This window comes from Populus nigra, chromosome 5 (genome assembly GCF_951802175.1).
Source record: "Populus nigra chromosome 5, ddPopNigr1.1, whole genome shotgun sequence".
In the NCBI taxonomy this organism is placed as follows: Eukaryota; Viridiplantae; Streptophyta; class Magnoliopsida; order Malpighiales; family Salicaceae; genus Populus; species Populus nigra.
Window position 1 is genome coordinate 14,061,081 of NC_084856.1, and position 18,323 is coordinate 14,079,403.

General features: G+C 37.1%; 1 protein-coding gene across 1 annotated transcript; it reads right to left on the reverse strand.

Annotated features, from left to right (window-relative positions):
• Positions 1 to 4,395: 4,395 nt before the first annotated feature.
• Positions 4,396 to 10,089, reverse strand: LOC133694429 (uncharacterized). Its single transcript, XM_062115929.1, has 2 exons — positions 9,843 to 10,089; positions 4,396 to 4,865 (listed from the first exon to the last, which is right to left on the reverse strand). The coding sequence occupies exons 1-2, from the start codon at positions 10,087 to 10,089 to the stop codon at positions 4,396 to 4,398; spliced, it is 717 nt and encodes a 238-aa protein (XP_061971913.1).
• Positions 10,090 to 18,323: the final 8,234 nt, after the last annotated feature.

Below are 18,323 nucleotides of genomic sequence, written 5' to 3' on the forward strand. Positions count from 1 at the left end.
ATCTCACAACTTACAGTCACATGTGAACCGATTGTTTGATTACTCCGAAAGAAGAATCCTGAGACATGGGATGAAAATTGCCAAAAAGCTTTCGATAAGATCAAGCAGTACTTACAAAAACCACCATTGTTGGTACCGCCCATGCACGGAAGGCCACTCATCTTGTATTTAACTGTGACCGAATTAGATATGGGTTGTGTGTTGGGGCAATAGAATGAGTCAGGAAGAAAGGAGCAAGCCATCTACTATTTGAGTAAGAAGTTCACCGAGTGTGAATCCCGTTACAGTATGGTAGAGAAGTTACGTTGTAGTCTGATGTGGAGTGCGAAGAGGTTGCGACAATATATGTTATACTACACTACCTGATTGATCTCAAGAATGGACCCACTAAAGTATATCTTTGAAAAGCCATACATGTCGAGTAGAATAGCTAGATGGCAAGTACTGCTGGCTGAGTATGACATCATCTACATGACAAGAAAATCAGTAAAAGGAAGCGCAATTGCTGATCATTTAGCCGATAATGCTATTGAGAATTATGAGCCATTGAACTTTGACTTTCCTGATGAAGATGTGCTAGTAATGGAAAAGGAAGAGAAGAGTGGTTGGTGGGCCATATATTTTGACGGCGCAGTAAATGTATCAGGCAATGGGGCAACTGCTGTGATAATTTCCCCAGAAGGAAAGCAATATGCTATCTCAGTAAAGCTGCACTTTAGTTGTACAAACAATACAGCTGAGTATGAAGCTTGCATCCATGAATTGGGAGCTGCATTAGAGATGAAGGTAGGGAAATTAGAAGTATATGGAGACTCAATGCTAATAATCTGTTAGGTAAAAGGTGAATGACAGACAAGGGATGAAAAGTTGAGACCATACCAGGAATACCTCTCCAAATTGGCTGAAAGCTTTAATGAAATAGAATTTACTCATTTAGGGAGAGACAAAAATCAGTTTGCCGATGCGTTAGCTACCTTAGCTTCTATGGCTATAATTGATTGTGGTGCCAAAATTCAACCTGTAAGCATCGAGATCAGAAATTCTCCCTCTCATTGCTGTTCAATAGAAGAAGAAACGGACAACGAACCATGGTATACGAATATAAAAAGATTCATCCAGCATCAAGAGTACCCGTCAGGAGCCTCAAAGGTAGATAAAAGGACCTTAAGAAGAATGGCCATGGAGTACTACATAGATGGGGAGATTTTGTATAAAAGGTCATTTAATGGGACTTTATTGAGGTGTCTAGGTGGTCTGGAAGCCAATAAGGCCCTACAAGAAGTGCATGGAGGGATTTATGCTACCCACGCAAACGAACACATGATGGCTAGGCAGATGCAAAAAGCAGGTTATTTTTGGCTGACTATGGAGAAGGATTGCATAAATTTTATCTGAAGGTGCCACAAATGTCAGGTTTATAGCGATAAAGTCAATGCGCCTCCTGCACCCTTATTTAACATGGTGTCTCCTTGGCCCTTTGCAATGTGGGGAATAGATGTGATTGGGCTATTAATACAAAAGCCAGTAACGGACATCGTTTTATCCTTGTAGCGATTGATTACTTCACCAAATGGGGAGAGGTTTGCTCATATGCCCATGTGACTCAGAAAGTGGTCAAGCGGTTCATCAAGATCTAATTTATAGATACGGTGTACCTGATAGAGTAGTGACTGATAATGCTCAAAAATTCAATGGAAAGATGATAACAGAGCTATGCACAAAGTGGAAGATCAAACATTCCAACTCGTCCCCTTACAGACCTAAAATGAACGGCGTTGTAGAAGCTGTTAATAAAAATATAAAGAAGATTGTTCAGAAAATGGTGATTACTTATAAAGATTGGCATGAATGACTTCCTTATGCTCTCTATGCGTATCGAATAGCAGTGAGGACATCAACCGGGGCTACACCATACTCTTTAGTATATGGAATGGAGGCAGTGGTACCATTGGAAGTAGAAATTCCCTCTTTAAGGGTCCTTATGGAATCTGGACTTGAGGAGACTGATTGGGTCAAGATACGATACAAGCAGCTAAATATGATCAGCGAGAGAAGGTTAGCAACAATTTGTCACCACCAGTTATATCAAAGAAGAATGGCCAAGGCATATGATCGAAAAGTTCAGCCAAAGGAGTTCAAAAAAAGAGATTTAGTATTGAGGAAAGTTCTGTCACTACCAGGAAAAGATCGTAGTAAATGGGCGCCCAATTATGAAGGACCCTATATAGTGAAGAAGGCATTTTCAGGAGGGGCGTTGATGCTAACTAGAATGGATGGGGAAGACGTAGTTAGGCCTGTGAACTCTAATTCTGTAAAGAAATATTATCCATGATGTATAAATCTTTATCAAATCAATAAATAAGATTGGGCCAATGATTTCTCTTTGCATATTTTTCATAAAAGGTGCCTGCCAAAAAAAAACCAAAGAACCCAAAAAAAAATATACCCTTACAATCGCGCATGATCTCATAGACGCAATTCATCTCTTTTACCAAAATCAGTTTCCCTATTGGAGTTTTGAAAATTTGATCTGGCATTTTAATCTCAAAAATAAATTGATGTTCATTCAAAAATGATATTTTTGACATTCTACTTGTAGAATGACAAGTGAATCAAGCAACTCCATCATTGAGGTGACAAAAAAAAAGGAGAAGTGAATAAACACCCTTACCTTATGACTCTTGAATCATGTTTTTTAAATGTATGAATAATGGTACGTAGTGAACTCGTTGCTCATGATTCATGAAATGTATCTTTGCAAAGACCAAAACATCATACTGGATGAGGTCAAAGTTTATTGATCTTAACTGCTTGTGCTTGAAATGAGGAAAGGTCATCTTTGTTATTCCTTTCACGTTCTGAAAAAGTACATCCCTTACTACCCCTTTTTGAGCCTGAATAATTTTTCTTTCATGAAAAAAATCCCGACTAGGATCACACCCCACACTAGGGGACAAGAGAAAATTTCAATGAAAAGAGAAAAAGCTGCAAGAAAGCCAAAAAGGCATAAAGAGCCTAAAAAACTCAAATGCTAGGGGGCATGCTCAAATCACAAGAAAAAGTGATAGCCAAAACAATGACAAAGGGCAAATCAAAGAAAAGCAGCAAAAGAAAATGTGAATGACGTCAAGAGTCAAACTGTTGATAGTGATCCTCGGTCTTTGAAACCCTGAAATACTCTTTGAGCCTTATGAATCCATTTCTTTCATAACCAAGAACCACAACTTACGTTACGTCCCTATAGAAGTCCTTTCTAATCAAGCAAGCAAGCAACTTAAAACAATAAACAATGATCTCAAAATGCAAAGAATACTTTTTCATAAGATTCATGACATCAAGAACAAACTACTCATTATTATTCATGCTGATAAAAATGAATGTTTAAAAAGAGATAAATTTTACTCATACCAAACCTCAAGCTTTTTTTCGAGCCCTTCACTTTGAAATAAAATGTTATCTCATGACGTATTTCCACCAAAGATTTCATTGCCAAACATAAGAGCAAATACTTTATTTTTCAAAAAAAAAGAAAATAACCAAGGAGTTGTAAGATTTTAAAAGCAAATTATTTTAGACTCACAACGAAACAATTTTTGTTTTCAGAATGCAAGATCAAGATTTCAAGATTTACTCTGGACCCATATTCCTTTACCAAAATGAACAAAAAGAGAAATGAGATAATGGTCTTTTAAAACCATTATTTGTCTAAGTCGTTAGCAAAGCGCACTTGAGGGCAATGACCAGTACAAGGGGGCAACATTGTATTTTCTCTTCTATAAAAAGAGAGGAATATTTCTTACAACAAGACAAGGGGGCATTTTGGTTTATGAAAGACAGTTTGATCCTTTCAGCAAGTGACATCGAATGTTTTTAGCAGTGAGACGAGGAGTAATGAATGATCCTCTCAAATTATTTAACGAGACATAAAATCTCTAACAAGCAAGTGGGTCACGATAGGCATCACAAAGGCTGAGTTGTGTAAACAAATCTAGAAATAGACTTACATGGGCCAACTCGAGTGGGCTAGAAACCAAGCGACAAAGAGGACCCAAATCAAAGGTAGTGAGTCCTCATCCATCAAGCAATAAAAAGATTAAGAAGAAATGGGGGCTTATATTTCAAAACAGGTAAAGATGCATGCATATCATCTAAACTTTCAGACATTGGACAATGAGTTTTGCAAATTTCATATGAGAAAAATCCATCAAGTGGACGACCAACTTGAAATGGCCAAAGATCGAAATAGCTGTTGAAAAGTTTTCATTTTGGAGAATTTATCAACCTTGGCAGGCCGCCCATGAGAAATAGGCCATCTGAAAAATCTCTGTGTTTTTCCACCTCCTTTAAATGTGCCTTCGAGCCTTTGATCATCATTTTTAGGGTGCTTTCAAGCCCTTATCCTTTCGAGTGCGCCTCACTTTTCTCTTCGAGCGCCTTTGAGCACTTGTTTTCCTCTTCGAGTGCCTTTGAGCACTCGCTTTCTTCTTGGAGCGCCTTTGAGCCCTCGCTTCCCTCCTCGAGTGCATTTGAGCACTCGCTTTCCTCTTTGAGCACCTTTGAGCACTCGTTTTCCTCTTTGAATGCCTTTAAGCCCTCACTTCTCTTCAAGCGCCTTTGAGCCCTTGTTTTCCTCTTCGAGCGCCTTTGAGCCTTCACTTCCTTCTTGAAGCGCTTTTGAGCCCTCGCTTCCCTCCTCGAGTGCCTTTGAGCACTCGCTTTCTTCTTGCAGCGCCTTTGAGCACTCGCTTTCGTCTTCGAGTGCCTTTGAGCACTCGCTTTCTTCTTGCAGCGCCTTTGAGCACTCGCTTCCCTCCTCGAGTGCCTTTGAGCATTCGTTTTCTTCTTGTAGCGCCTTTGAGCCCTCGCTTTCCTCTTCGAGTGCCTTTGAGCACTCGTTTTCTTCTTGGAGTGCCTTTGAGCCCTCGCTTCCCTCCTCGAGTGCCTTTGAGCATTTGCTTTCTTCTTGTAGCGCCTTTGAAGCCTCGCTTTCCTCTTCGAATGCCTTTGAGCACTCGCTTTCTTCTTTGAGCGCCTTTGAGCCCTCGCTTTCTTCTTCGAGTGCCTTTGAGCACTCGCTTTCTTCTTGCAGCGCCTTTGAGCACTCGCTTTCTTCTTCGAGTGCCTTTGAGCACTCGCTTTCTTCTTCGAGTGCCTTTGAGCACTCGCTTTCTTCTTGCAGCGCCTTTGAGCACTCGCTTTCTTCTTGCAGCGCCTTTGAGCACTCGCTTTCCTCTTCGAGCGCCTTTGAGCCCTCACATTCTTTTGAGTGTGCCTTCGAGCCCTTATTTTTCTTTTTTTGTACTTGGGTAGGTCACCCATCACAATGAGACCACTGCTAAAAAAAACAAAAAAAATAAAAAATATATATACAAAAACAAATGGGTCGTCTTCCAAATGACTTGTTTCTTGATTTCTACACTCTCTGTAAAGGTCGTGTGTCAATCTATTGCTTTCAAAATTTTCAAGACTTGAAAAAAAAAGTTCTTTCTGTTTCTACTTTCTTTATAAATTTACTACACAAAGCTAAAAGAAAATGAAATTTTCCAATATCTTTGCATAGTAAATATTATAAAGAGGGGGCAACTATCATAACCTAATTTTTTATCATTTTATTTTAATTATTTTATTTACGGAAAAGGATAAAAAAAAATGATGGAATAATAATAATAATAATGATGGAAAAACAAGTAAAATGAAATAAATGAAGAATGAATTAAAATTTGGGTTAAGAGCAAAATAATTGGAAGTTTTGGGGTTTAATTAAACTTTGAAATTAATCTAATTAAGCTTGGAATTAATTTAATTAATCTAATTAAGGGTTTAATTGGAGAATTGATAAATTTTTAGACTTGATTGAGCTTGAAATTAATTTAATTAATCCAAGTAAGGGTTTAATTGGAGAATTGATAAATTTTTAGACTTAATTAAGCTTGAAATTAATTTAATTAATCCAAACAAGGATTTAATTGGAGAATTGATAAATATTGAGACTTAATTAAGCTTGGGATTAATTTAATTAATCCAATTAGGTGCTTAATTGGAGAATTGATAAGTTTTAGACTTAATAGGACTTTGGATTTAATTAAATTAATGAAATCAGGGACTTAATTGAAGAAAAAGTTTGGGGTTAATTGGGGACACGATTGCAGCAGATTAAAGTCCAATGACTAACTTGTAAATGGCACCGAAATGCAGGGAAAATTACGGTTTAAACCAGGGGCTTAATTATAAAATTTTCGAAACTTCACGGGTCAAAGTGAAAATGGCCACTATTTATCTCCAAATGGTGTCGTTTTGAAGACGTTGTTCATCTTCTTCTCCTTTAAACTAGTGACTGTTTCTGTAGTATTGGAGGGAGGAACGTTGCAGCAGTAATCGTTGTCCGTTAGCTTCAGTTATGGGCGCCATAATGGTGGCCGACCCTTAGCCTACCGCCCGTTATCAACCCGCCAAGCCCTATATAAACCGAGCAGCACCGAAGAGGAGGGGGGTTAAAGGGAGAGGGGGACGAACGAAACCAAAAGAGAGAAACACAAAGATACTAGCCGAATTTTTAAGTGTTTTTTAGAACCCTATACCAGAAGTGAACCCTTCCCTTACCAATACCGACCTTAAAACAACGAAAACAGAAACAAACCGAGAAAAAGTAGAGAGAGTTTTAAAAAACAGAGCACTTGAATAATTTTTCAGACGAGAGTAGAGGAAACAGAGGGCAGGAAAGCAGAGGTAGAAGGAGGAATTCTAGCTTCCTATCAACGGATGCCACCACTGATCTTCGTCCGACACGCTCCGGTGAAGCAACCTGCAGCAAGGTAAGCCTTCTCTGTTTCGTCGTTTTCATTTCTTAAGTTCAGTGCATTTAGCAATGTGCGAAGGTAATTAATTACCTTCGCACAGTGCTATGCACGCATGAAACTAGTTCATGCGTGTTGTGGCCCAGCCGGGTCACTGGCTTGGGCAAGTGACCAGGTTGGGCCGGCTGGGCTTAACCTAGCTCATATGGGCTGAGCTGGGCCCAACCCCAAAAATAATAAAAAAAATAGAAAAAAATAAAAAATAGGAGAAATAGAAAAATAGAAAAAATATGTGTATGCATGAATAAAAATAATATAAATTTACCAGTTTATTCACTAACGCCAGAGTCGGGAGTAAAATACTGGTTTGAGTTTATATTATTTTTATTCGTTATATTTTATTTTATTTAGCAAGGAAAAAATATATGTGCATGTATGCAAAATAAATAAATTTATTTATTTATTCACTAACGCTAGAGTCAGGAATAAAAACACTGATTTAATTGTTTTTTTTATTTAACTACATCAGAAATAGAAAAATATGTGAATGCTTAATAAAATGAATTTAGTTTATTTGTTTATTCACTAACGTTAGAGTCAGGAATAAAAAATATTAATCTAAATTTATTTTATAGCTACGTAATAGTTACCAACGCCAGAGTTGGAATTATCCGTAGTCAAATATTCACTAATGCCAGAGTCAGGAATATCGTGAATAAATCATCAGAACGTAAACCAATAAAAAATTTAGCAATTAAGACAAAAAACAGCAATGCAGTTTAAGGGGTGATAATATCTTCCCTTTTATGTAACCAGTCCCGAACCATAAAATCTCTATTGACCAGTTAAGGTTCCTAGTGACCATAATATTTGGTGGCGACTCCCCAAACAAGACACCTTTTTTTTAAGAACAGGATGCCAAAAATCTATTTTTTTTTCATATTCGAGATTATTTTATGAGCCGCCGCGATGTCGGGTGCGACACACACCCTTAGCCCAAAACAAATCGGGTCAACCTAGCCTCGGCTTGGTCCAGCCGGCCCAGCCTAATCTAAGGCCCAAGCTCAGCCCGGTCTTAATAGCTTTCTATTTTTTGTATGGATTGAATCCAACCTAGTCATATTGGCTGGGTTTGGTCCAGCCGGCCAAGCCAAGCCTGGCCACTAGCCCAGCCTAGTGATGTAGCCGGGCAGGCGTGTGTGAATTGTTCACACACTCTTGCTACAAGAATGAGGTAATTAAATTTTCAAAGGGAGGGAAAACGCAGCTTATCTGGTGCTAGGATGCTTGGGGACGAAGACGATAGCAAAGATGTGCTGACTTTCCAAAGCTACTTTCTTCCCCTTTGTTTTTGTTTTTCATGTGTTTCTCCCTTGGTCTTGCCAAAAAAAAAATTCTGCTTTTGAAGAAAACTAGGGTTTGTCAATCACCAAATCAATTGTTTGGATAAATAGTTAATAAATTTATTCTTATATAAAATCTTTAATATATCATACTTTTCAATTATATCTCTTACGTCCGAATTCACTATTAAGGATAATAAATTCCTACTTCCCTTGCATGGCATCCATTCAAAAGTTTAAAATCTGGGCACGTCTAGGCTTTTTGTTTTTTTATTAATGACGAGGCATGCGGCTCTGGCCTTCCAAATCCATGCACGCTTGGATCATCTTGAATGCTAATAGTTTGAATGCAAATAGTTCTGTGGGTTGCAACAAGAGTTATGGAGATTTCTATAATGGTGTTTTAGAGGTGAAAACAAGTTGAAATTTGGTTTTCAAGGTTGGACCTTAATTTTTCTTTTCAAAGATCAACCATGCAGACCTCACCTTCCAAGTCTAGAGACACCTACGCTTTTTGTTTTTTAAACACTTGGCATGCGACTCTCGCCTTCCAAATCCACGCACACTTGGATTGTCCTTTCTAGTTGAGGTATGGCTAGGTTTAGCTCTCTTGGCTCTCCTGCAATTTTCCTTTTTATTTAATTATTTTCTTTTTATATATTAAACAAAATTCTCTTCAAAAAATAGTAATTACAATCATATTTTGAAAATCATATGATTATACCATGCTTTTGACATAAGATAGTAGTTTAGTTATGATAATGTTAGCAATTACTTTACTACTTTATGAATAATTATATATAAATCAAATATGCATACTTTTTTAAAAATAATTCTTATGATAAAGCACCTTGATCATTTCACAATGCTTTTTATTTTTTTATTTTTTATATTTAAAAAAATATTAAATTGTCCATCAACTGACTTATTAAGAATGAGAAAATCTTTGTGAAAATAAAAAAAACCCTTGAACATCAATTTTATTTTTATTTTTTTGCTTTTAGGATCTTTTTTTTTTTGTTTCACTGTGCTTTTAAAATGGATAAAAATTTATTTATTCTTAATTAATTTAGGTAATGATTAGTACGTCTTCTAGAAAGAAATCACTGCCCCAATAGTCAATTTAATATTTTTTGTTGGAAGGGCAAAAACATTAATGTGCTATTTCAATAAATAATGTGAATGGATACATATTTACGGTATTTTTCCAAGGCTGATAAGGTTTTGTTAATGTTAAGAATTAAACCAAGCTATAATAGGAAACAAGGAATTCAAGTCAATAAGTAAAATTAAAATGTAAACGATATGATTTAAATAATATGATTATTAATCTTAACTATTGGTTTGGTTAAAAAAAATATGTTTTATTCGTTAACTTCATAGATTTATACTATAGCATACCTTGAATGCACAAAATGCTTCTTTAAAGTGATTTATAAAAGCTATTTAAGCTCGATGGATGTGTAAAATGGCTTCAGAAACTTTATTAAATAATAAATGAAAGCTAACAATAATGCTCAAAGAGCATGAGAAATCTTAATTTTTTTCCATAGAAATAACTCCACTAAAGTCCTTAACATCCTCCTCCACCACCACCTCCTTCAGCTCCTCCACAAACACCTCCACCAGCTCCAGGAAAGCCCCCCCGACAGCAAGTAACTCCACTAAAGTTTTTAACATCCTCCACCTCCACCACCACAACCACCTCCTCCACCTCCACCACCACAACCACTACCTCCACCAGCTCCAGCTCCAGCTCCAGAAAAGCCCCCCTGTCTGCGGCGGCCTCCACCTCCGCCTGAACCACTATCACCACAAGCGAATATGACCATGGAAATAATTGACAAGGAAACAACTATCATGCATAACAACAGAAAAGCCTCGGAGGAATCAAGCAGGAAGCCTGCTTCTGAATGGACACTACCATCATGAACTATGAACTCTCTCGCCATCTTAATTTCCTAAGATATATGCTCCTAACACAAGGCTTGCTATAGCTCTAATATGTTGTTACTAAAACCATTTTATATACAAACTTGCTGGAATATTCAATTGCGTTTACTTAAGGAGAGGATAACTTGGTGGACTTGTAAAACATTTTTTTTTTTTTGTGGCTTCGATTCAATTTCAAAAGTTTGACTAGTAGCAAATGAAAATATCCAGGTTTAATGCCTTTTACACCAACCATTTGGTATCGAATGGGTCTCCATATTTAAGCATTGGTGCTTATCGATACCTGTGCATAATCAATGAAACAAAACTCAGAACAATTTATTTATTTATTTATTTTTCATTCACATGTTGAGATGTTATCATTTTCTTCTATTATATTTGTTAAATACTATCTTCAAAATTTAAATCAATAATTAGGCTTACTCGTATAGTTGGTTAAATGAAGGTTTGTCAAGAATCATAATATTGTAGGGTTTTTTAATATATATATATATATATATATATATATATATATATATATATATATATATTTGGTGAAGAAGACCAAAAAAATATCCAAGTAATTTAGGAATAGAATTTCCGGGTTAGATAATTGGTTAATCAATTGGTTCTATTAATCTCATTGTTGTTATCCAATTTTTGACCCACCTATTTGATAAAAATTTTAAAAAATTCAAAAATAGCAAAAAACAATGAAAATCCAAAAACATATATATATTTCATGCATTATTTTTAAAATCAATGATTTTTTTTATTCGAGTTAATGTTGATAAGAAAAATAAAAAAATAAAAAAAATCAAATTTATAAAAATAAAAAAGAAGTTGAGGGATCAAGTTTGAAACCAAAAGGGATCAAACAATAATTTACCTATAAATAATGGCTTTCAAAAGTGAGGAGGGGATAATTTGTAAATTTAGGGATAACAAAAAAAAAAACCCTAAACCTAATTTTTTTTTTCCAGTCGCGCCTCCCCTGGCTTTTGGTTTTTTTTTTTGCTGTCTCTCCCCGCTCCATCTATCTAGCCGCTCACCTAAACAAGAAAACCGACTCTCCCTCTCCAAGCAGGCGGCCACCCCCCAGCCTTTTCCCTTTGGCTGCTCCTTCTCCCTCAAACCAGCCACCCGAAGACCCCATTTCCACAGACCTTCCCTCCTCACCAAATCCTCCGTCTTTCTCCCACAGAACCCAGACCGATCTTCCCCGATCTCCTCATCTCCATCAACACCGAAGCCTTTCCCTCAGCAACGTCTTCTTCTCTTTTGATCTCCTCAACAGCAACGGCCACAGACCAGCCAAGACAGACCCACTCTCTTCATCATCTCCTTCAACCAGTCGGAAGCAGACCCAGCTCACTGTCTCTAGTAGCGACATCCCTCTCTTGCGGCCAGTGCATGGAACAGAAGAGAAGAAGACGAACAAAAAAAATAGATCTGCCGTGAAGCAGATCCAAAAAGAGACCGAAACAGGTCTAAAAAAGAAAGAAATAAAATCAACTGCCATTTGTGTATTTTTCTCCTTTTTACAAGTGACGGGGACTCTCACCGCCGGCAGGAAAGTGAAGAGGGGAGGAAGCCGTTCCGGATCGCCCCGTCCTGTGGAGTTTCTTGCGGCGGCACGTGGCACTGTTCCTGCATTTCCAGAAGGCTTTCCCTGCAATTCCTGCAATTTTAAATTGTTTAATGTAATTTTTGTTTAGTTTTAAATTTTTTATAATTTGTAATGTGGATGTAAAAAAGAAAAAATATAGTGAAAGTGAATGTGTTGTTTGTATTTTTTATGAATGTTTTTTTTATGATAAAATTGTAAAGAATAAAGAAGAATTTAATATTTTGATTTGTTTATGGTTAAGGATTATGAACTTACACGTAAGTCGTATTTTTGATTTCCGATGAAAAGATAAAACTTTTAAAACTTTTTTAATACATCAAAGCTATGAAGCAGCTTACCTCTTAGACGTGAATTTCTGATAAAACTAGTACATTCGGGTTTCTTAGTAACTCTTAATTAAATACTAGGTGGCGACTCCCAACAAATCAAGCAAGCAAACAAAAAATCGCCAACAGACGTCGCGCGGGTGACGTGCAACAGAATGACAACTTCGCTGGGGAAGGTATTGTTTCTGACAATATTGGACTAAACTTTGTGTATTTGATGTGTTTAAGTTTTTGCGTTTTTGTCTTATTTTATTTTTGTTTTATCTATGCATTTTATAGAATTGTCTCATGCATCATATGTCTTTATTTTTTAAAGCACACACAAGCTTCTAGATTAGGTGGGGAAGTAGCAATCTGCCATATGACTATTGGTCATCACCTCATATCTGAATGCCTGCTTTGTAATGGTGGGTATACGTGCCTTAATTATTTCTCGCAACACTCCTATACTGTCTTTACAAAGATCGTTACTGGGCAAATATGAGACCCTTTTGAGACCAGGTAGAAAACCTACACATGTTCACATAATGAATAGAACTTGTTCTTAGGTTGTATGTGCTATCTTTATTTACATCAGGGCAAACCCTTCTTGAAGCATCTTGAACTCAAAACTTGTGGGTGACACAATGACCGTCACTTAGAAAATTTTCATTGTAGAGTTTGGGCAAGAATCAAGATTCTTGTTTCATCATGCAAGAGTTACGATCATATGTCACCTCTCGATGGGTGAGTTCATCATATAGATTACATGTTCATACATTTATCATGCATGCACCGGGATGAAAAGTAGGTCCCCTGCGAGTCTACAACACCCGACTTCGAGCGAGAAACATGAAAGATAAAGAGCGTGCTCACCATAACATCCATTTTCAAGAAGAGTTGAAGTTTTTAAAGACAAGCGTGACTCGCCTCTAGCTTCCTCGAGCAAATACTGAAAAATAACTCTGAGGAAGTTCCTTCCAACTGACCTATCATCTTTGTTCAAAACCCAACAACAACTCAACCCGAAGAAATTAGGGGCAAACATGGTCAAGAGCCTCAACACAATCCAGCATTTCTACAAAAGCTTTTATGGGAAAGCTGACAGAAGGGGAATTGCACCACAGTTGCAGATTGGAGCATGTTCTTGTTCTATCCAAAAATAACTATCTCTGTTTGATCATGCCTTCAAAGCTTCTTGATTTTTTGTTTCAACCTGTTTCAGTCTTGTTAATAAGCTCATAATGTCACAAGATTTTCTCTGTCACATGAGCCTTTCTTGTTAATAAGATCATGTGTTTTCCTGTGTTCATGACATGCTTTTATTTTTGTTGTTGTTTCATGCAAATAACACATTGAGCATAATAACCTTTAAGCATGAAACTATTGCGCCAAATTTTTTTTTTGTGTGTGTTTCCCTTTTCTTCCAAAACTATGCATGATCGCACATGTTCACAAGGATTTTTGGGAATTCAAAGTTTAGTACAAAAGCAGAAACCATGTATGTGTTTGTCCAAGCAAACAAGTTCTGAAAATTCAAGTAATCCCTTAGAAAGGTAACCTTATACCTAGAAAACCTGAAAAATCCTGAAAAAAAATAACATAATGAGGTGACTCTAAAATTGAGTTTTATTTGAATGAATAATGAGAAATCACTTTACATACTCGCATGAAAGCAAGGCTTACCGATCCTAAATGCATGAGTTTGGAATGAAGAAAGGCTATATTTGATAATCTTTTCATGAGGGTAAAATGTATCCCTTGCAGTCCTCTTTTGAGCCTAGTAAAGTTTTTTTTAGGAATAACCTTGGCTAGGATCACACCCCACACTGGGGGCAAGTGCGAGAGACAAAAAAAAAACAACGATTGAAAGTGCCCAAGCAACACTGGGGGGCATAAAAGAAAATTCTCAACCATTAAAGGTGCCCAAACAAAGCTGGGGGCATGAAGAAAATCCAAATGATCCAAAAATTCTGAGCATAAAAAAAAATCAATATGATGATGCTCGACCAAATAAAGAAAACAAAGAGAAAGAGAAAGAGCTCAAGCCCAACACTAGGGGGCACGATAGACCATTTTGGAAAGACAATTTAAAAGACAAAAGGTCAGTAAACAAGCACAAGTGATCCTTAGTCTTGAAATCCCTTAAACACCTTTTGAGCCTACAAATATCCTTTTCTTCATAACCAAGAGTTCAAGCCTACATTACGTGCCTAATCAAGCCCTTTCTGATCAAAGGCAAGCAATCGGGATTGGTAGGCAATGCTTTCTCATGCGAACCAAATCATTATTCATGCAAATAAAATGAATGCTTTGAAGACCGGTTCTCTATAACCCTGAAATTAAATCTTAAACCTTTTTTACCAACTAAATGTCACTTCATTTTCACCAAAAGCAAAACAAAAGGTTTTCATCACTTTAAAAAACCTCTCCATAGAAATTACTTGAATTTCTTCAGAATGAGTTTGCTTTGAATCAATGTCAAAATGATTTCTGTGTCTAGAATAGCTTTGAAATTCCAAAATTTCTGCATGAAAACAACTCCTTGTCAAACCTTTCTTCACATAGCCTCATCCCTAAACCTAAATTGAATACTTGGGGGCATGATCAAGCTAGGGGGCAATCAAAAACGCATGCTAGGCCTGGCTCCATGATTCCCTTCCTGAGAAAAATGTCAGGCAAAATTGGCAACCCTATAGATAAAGGGTGGAAGACAAAGAAGTATGATGATATCAAGTCCTTCCTATAGGTCAAGATCATAAGAGATGACTCGAGTAAGCAAGAGTGAAAAAAACCATCAAAGTTTACTACCAACACTCTAACTTTTGAGAAAAGAAAGAAACCATAAAGAAATAGGGATCTATATTTCTCAGGTAATTATACATGCATATTGATCATAATGCATTGCTTTCAACATTGTTAGATCGGTGTTTCATCATCACCTTTTGGATAGTGCGTTTTCTAACTCTACCTCATTTCGAGTGCGCCTTTGTGCCCTCACTTCCTTTCAAGTGCACCTTTGAGCCACCATCTCTTGGTAGTGCGTTTTCAAACCCTACCTCCTTTCGAGTGCGCCTTTAAGCCACCATCTCCGAGGTAGTGCGTTTTCTAACCCTACCTCCTTTCGAGTGCGCCTTTGAGCCTTCACTCTTTCCTTTTTCCTTGGGTAGGTCACTCATTACAATGAGACCAACATTTTTCTGGGCAGGTCACCAATTACAATGAGACCATTCTCCATGTTTTTTTACCTGGGTAGGTCACCCATTACAATAAGGTCATTCTTCCACTTGGATAGGTCACCCATTACAATGAGACCACTCTTTCCTTTTTCCTTGGGTAGGTCACCCATTACAATGAGACCAACATTTTCTGGGTAGGTCACCCATTACAACGCGACCAATTCTCCATGTTTTTTTTATCTAGGTAGGTCACCCATTACAATGAGGTCATTCTTCCACTTGGGTAGGTCACCCATTACAATGAGACCAACATTTTTTTTGGGTAGGTCACCCATTACAATGAGACCAATATTTTTCTGGGTAGGTCACCCATTACAACGTGACCAATTCTCCATGTTTTTTTATTTGGGTAGGTCACCCATTACAATGAGGTCATTCTTCCACCTGGGTAGGTCACCCATTAAAATGAGACCACTCTTTCCTTTTTCCACTTGGGTAGGTCACCCATTACAATGAGACCATCTTTTTTTTTTTGTAGGTCACCCATTACAATGAGACCATTCTCCATGTTTTTTTTATCTGGGTAGGTCACCTATTACAATGAGATCTTTCTTCCACTTGGGTAGGTCACCCATTACAATGAGACCACTCTTCCTTTTTTTTCTGCGTGGGCAGGTCACCCGTAAAAATAGACTAGTGTGAGTTTGTGTGGGTAGGTCACCCGTGAAAATAGACTAGTGTGAGTGTGTGGGCTGGTCACCCTTGAAAATAGACCACTTTCTTCGAAAGGGGCAGGTCGTTCAAGATAATGAGATCATTTTCCTTTTCTTTTCTTTATAAAGCTTACTATGTAAAACATTGAGGAGTTTTGCTTCGTAAGCATTGTAAAGAGGGGGCATTTGTTGTTACCCAATTTTTGACCCACCTATTTGATAAAATTTTTGAAAAATCTAAAAATAGCGAAAGACAACGAAAATCAAAAAAAATATTTGTTAATATATTTGCATCGTTTTTAGCATTTTCAGCATCGGCTCAAAAGAATTTAAATTTTCAAAGGTTTTTTTAATGCGTTTGACTTTTCACACGTTATTTTTAAAATCAATGATTTTCCTCATTCGAGTCAATGTTGATAAGAAAAATTCAAAAAAAATAAGAAAAATCAAATTTACAAAAAAAAAACAAGTTGAGGAACCAAGTTTGAAGACCAAATAATATTTTACATATAAATAGTAGCCTTCAACACACAAAAAAATGAGGAGGGACATTTTGCAAATTTGAGGGCACACAAAAAAAAAACCTAAACCTAATTTTTTTTTCCCAGCCAAGAGAAGTCGCGCCCCCCTGGCTTTTGTTTTTTTTTTCAGCTATCACTCCTCGCTTCATCTCTCCGGCCATTGACCTAAACAAAACACCAGCCGCTCACCTAAACAAGAAAATCGACTCTCCCTCTCTAAGTAAGTGATCACCCCCCAGCCTTTTCCCTTTGACTGCTCCTTCTCCCTCAAACCAGCCACCCGAAGACCCTACTTCCATAGACCTTCCCTCCTCACCAAATCCTCTGTCTTTCTCCCACAGAACCCAGACCGATCTTCCCCGATCTCTTCATCTCCATCAATACCGAAGCCTTCCCCTCAGCAGCGTCTTCTTCTTCTTCGATCTCCTCAATAGCAACGGCCACAGACCAGCCAAGACAAACCCACTCTCTTCGTCATCTTCTTCAACCGTTCGGTAGCAGACCCAGCTCATTGCCTCCAGCAGCGACATCCCTCTCTTGTCCGTTCCTCCTCCTTGCGGCCGGTACATGGAACACAAGAGAAGAAGACGAATAAAAGAAACCGATATGCCGTGAAGCAAATCCAAAAAAAGACCAAAACAAATCTAAAAAGGAAAGAAATAAAATCAACTGTTGTTTGTGTATTTTTTTCCTTTTTGCAGGTGAAGGGGTTTCTCACCGCTAGTAGGAAAGTGTAGAGGGGAGGAAGCCATTCCAGATAACCCCGTCCTGTGGAGTTTCTTGCAGCAGCGCGTGGAGAAGACACGCCGCTACTGTTCCTGCATTTCCAGAAGGCCTTCCCTGCAATTCCTGGATTTTTAGGGGCTATTTTTGTAAATTTTAAATTGTTTAATGTAATTTTTGTTTAGTTTTAAATTTTTTATGATCTGTAGTGTGGATGTAAAAAATAAAAAAATAAAAAATATAGTGAAAGTGAATGTGTTTGTATTTTTTATGGATGTTTTTTTTATGATAAAATTGCAAATAATAAAGAAGAATTTAATATTTTGATTTACTCACGGTTAAGGATTATGAACTTACACGTAAGTCGTATTTCTAATATCCGATGAAAAGACAAAAATTTTAAACCTTCTTTAACACATCAAAGTCACTAAGCAGCTTACCTCAGGTAGGGGTGCTAATACATTTCCTAACCACAACCAGTCCCTTACCCGTGAATTTCTGATAAGATCAGTACATTCGAGTTTCCTAATAACCCTCAATTAAATGCTAAGTGGCGACTCCCAACGAATCAAGCAAGCAAACGAAAAATCACCAACAAACATCGCGCGGGTGACGTGCTTTTCTTTAGCCAAGGTGGTTGATAGGTTATATTTGATGCTTAATAAGCTAAGGTGGCTTGTGACTAGTACCTACCAAAGATCCCTTTTGGTGGAGGTAGGGACTCTCTAATGCCTAAGAGCCTGTTTATTTTTGCTTTTCAAAAGCATTTTTGTAAAAAATTAATTTTTTTTGCTTCAAATTAAGTTTTTTTTGTTTTTTCAGATCGTTTTGATCTGTTGATGTCAAAAATAATTTTTAAAAAATAAAAAGCATATTATTTTGTTGCATTTCTAATCAAAAAAAACTTTAAAAAGCAACCGCTACCACACTGCACCCCTTCAATACGTATCTTTTTAGAGAAAGAAAATATAATAATATTCTTGAGAGAGATGCTTTGAAAATATATATGCAGTAAAGAATAAAGATTGTGAACATTTGTTTTGAAGGTCTCATAGTGTATGTATAGCTCATGAGTTTTGTTCTGTTGTGAAGAAAATGGGTTGGAGTGCAACTTCATCTTCGTGATATTTCGAGTTGCATTGTCAACAGTATTCCACTCATTTCATCCAATTAAAAGATGGTG

Bases quoted from the DNA above. Each gene is read 5' to 3' on its own strand.
- LOC133694429 (XM_062115929.1), bottom strand. From the start codon at position 10,089: ATGGCGAGAGAGTTCATAGTTCATGATGGTAGTGTCCATTCAGAAGCA. The intron at 4,866-9,842 runs GTGGTTGTGGTG...CGAAGAGGAAAG, and splicing joins TGGTGGTGGAGGTGGAGGAG to CGAGGGCTCAAAGGCGCTAC.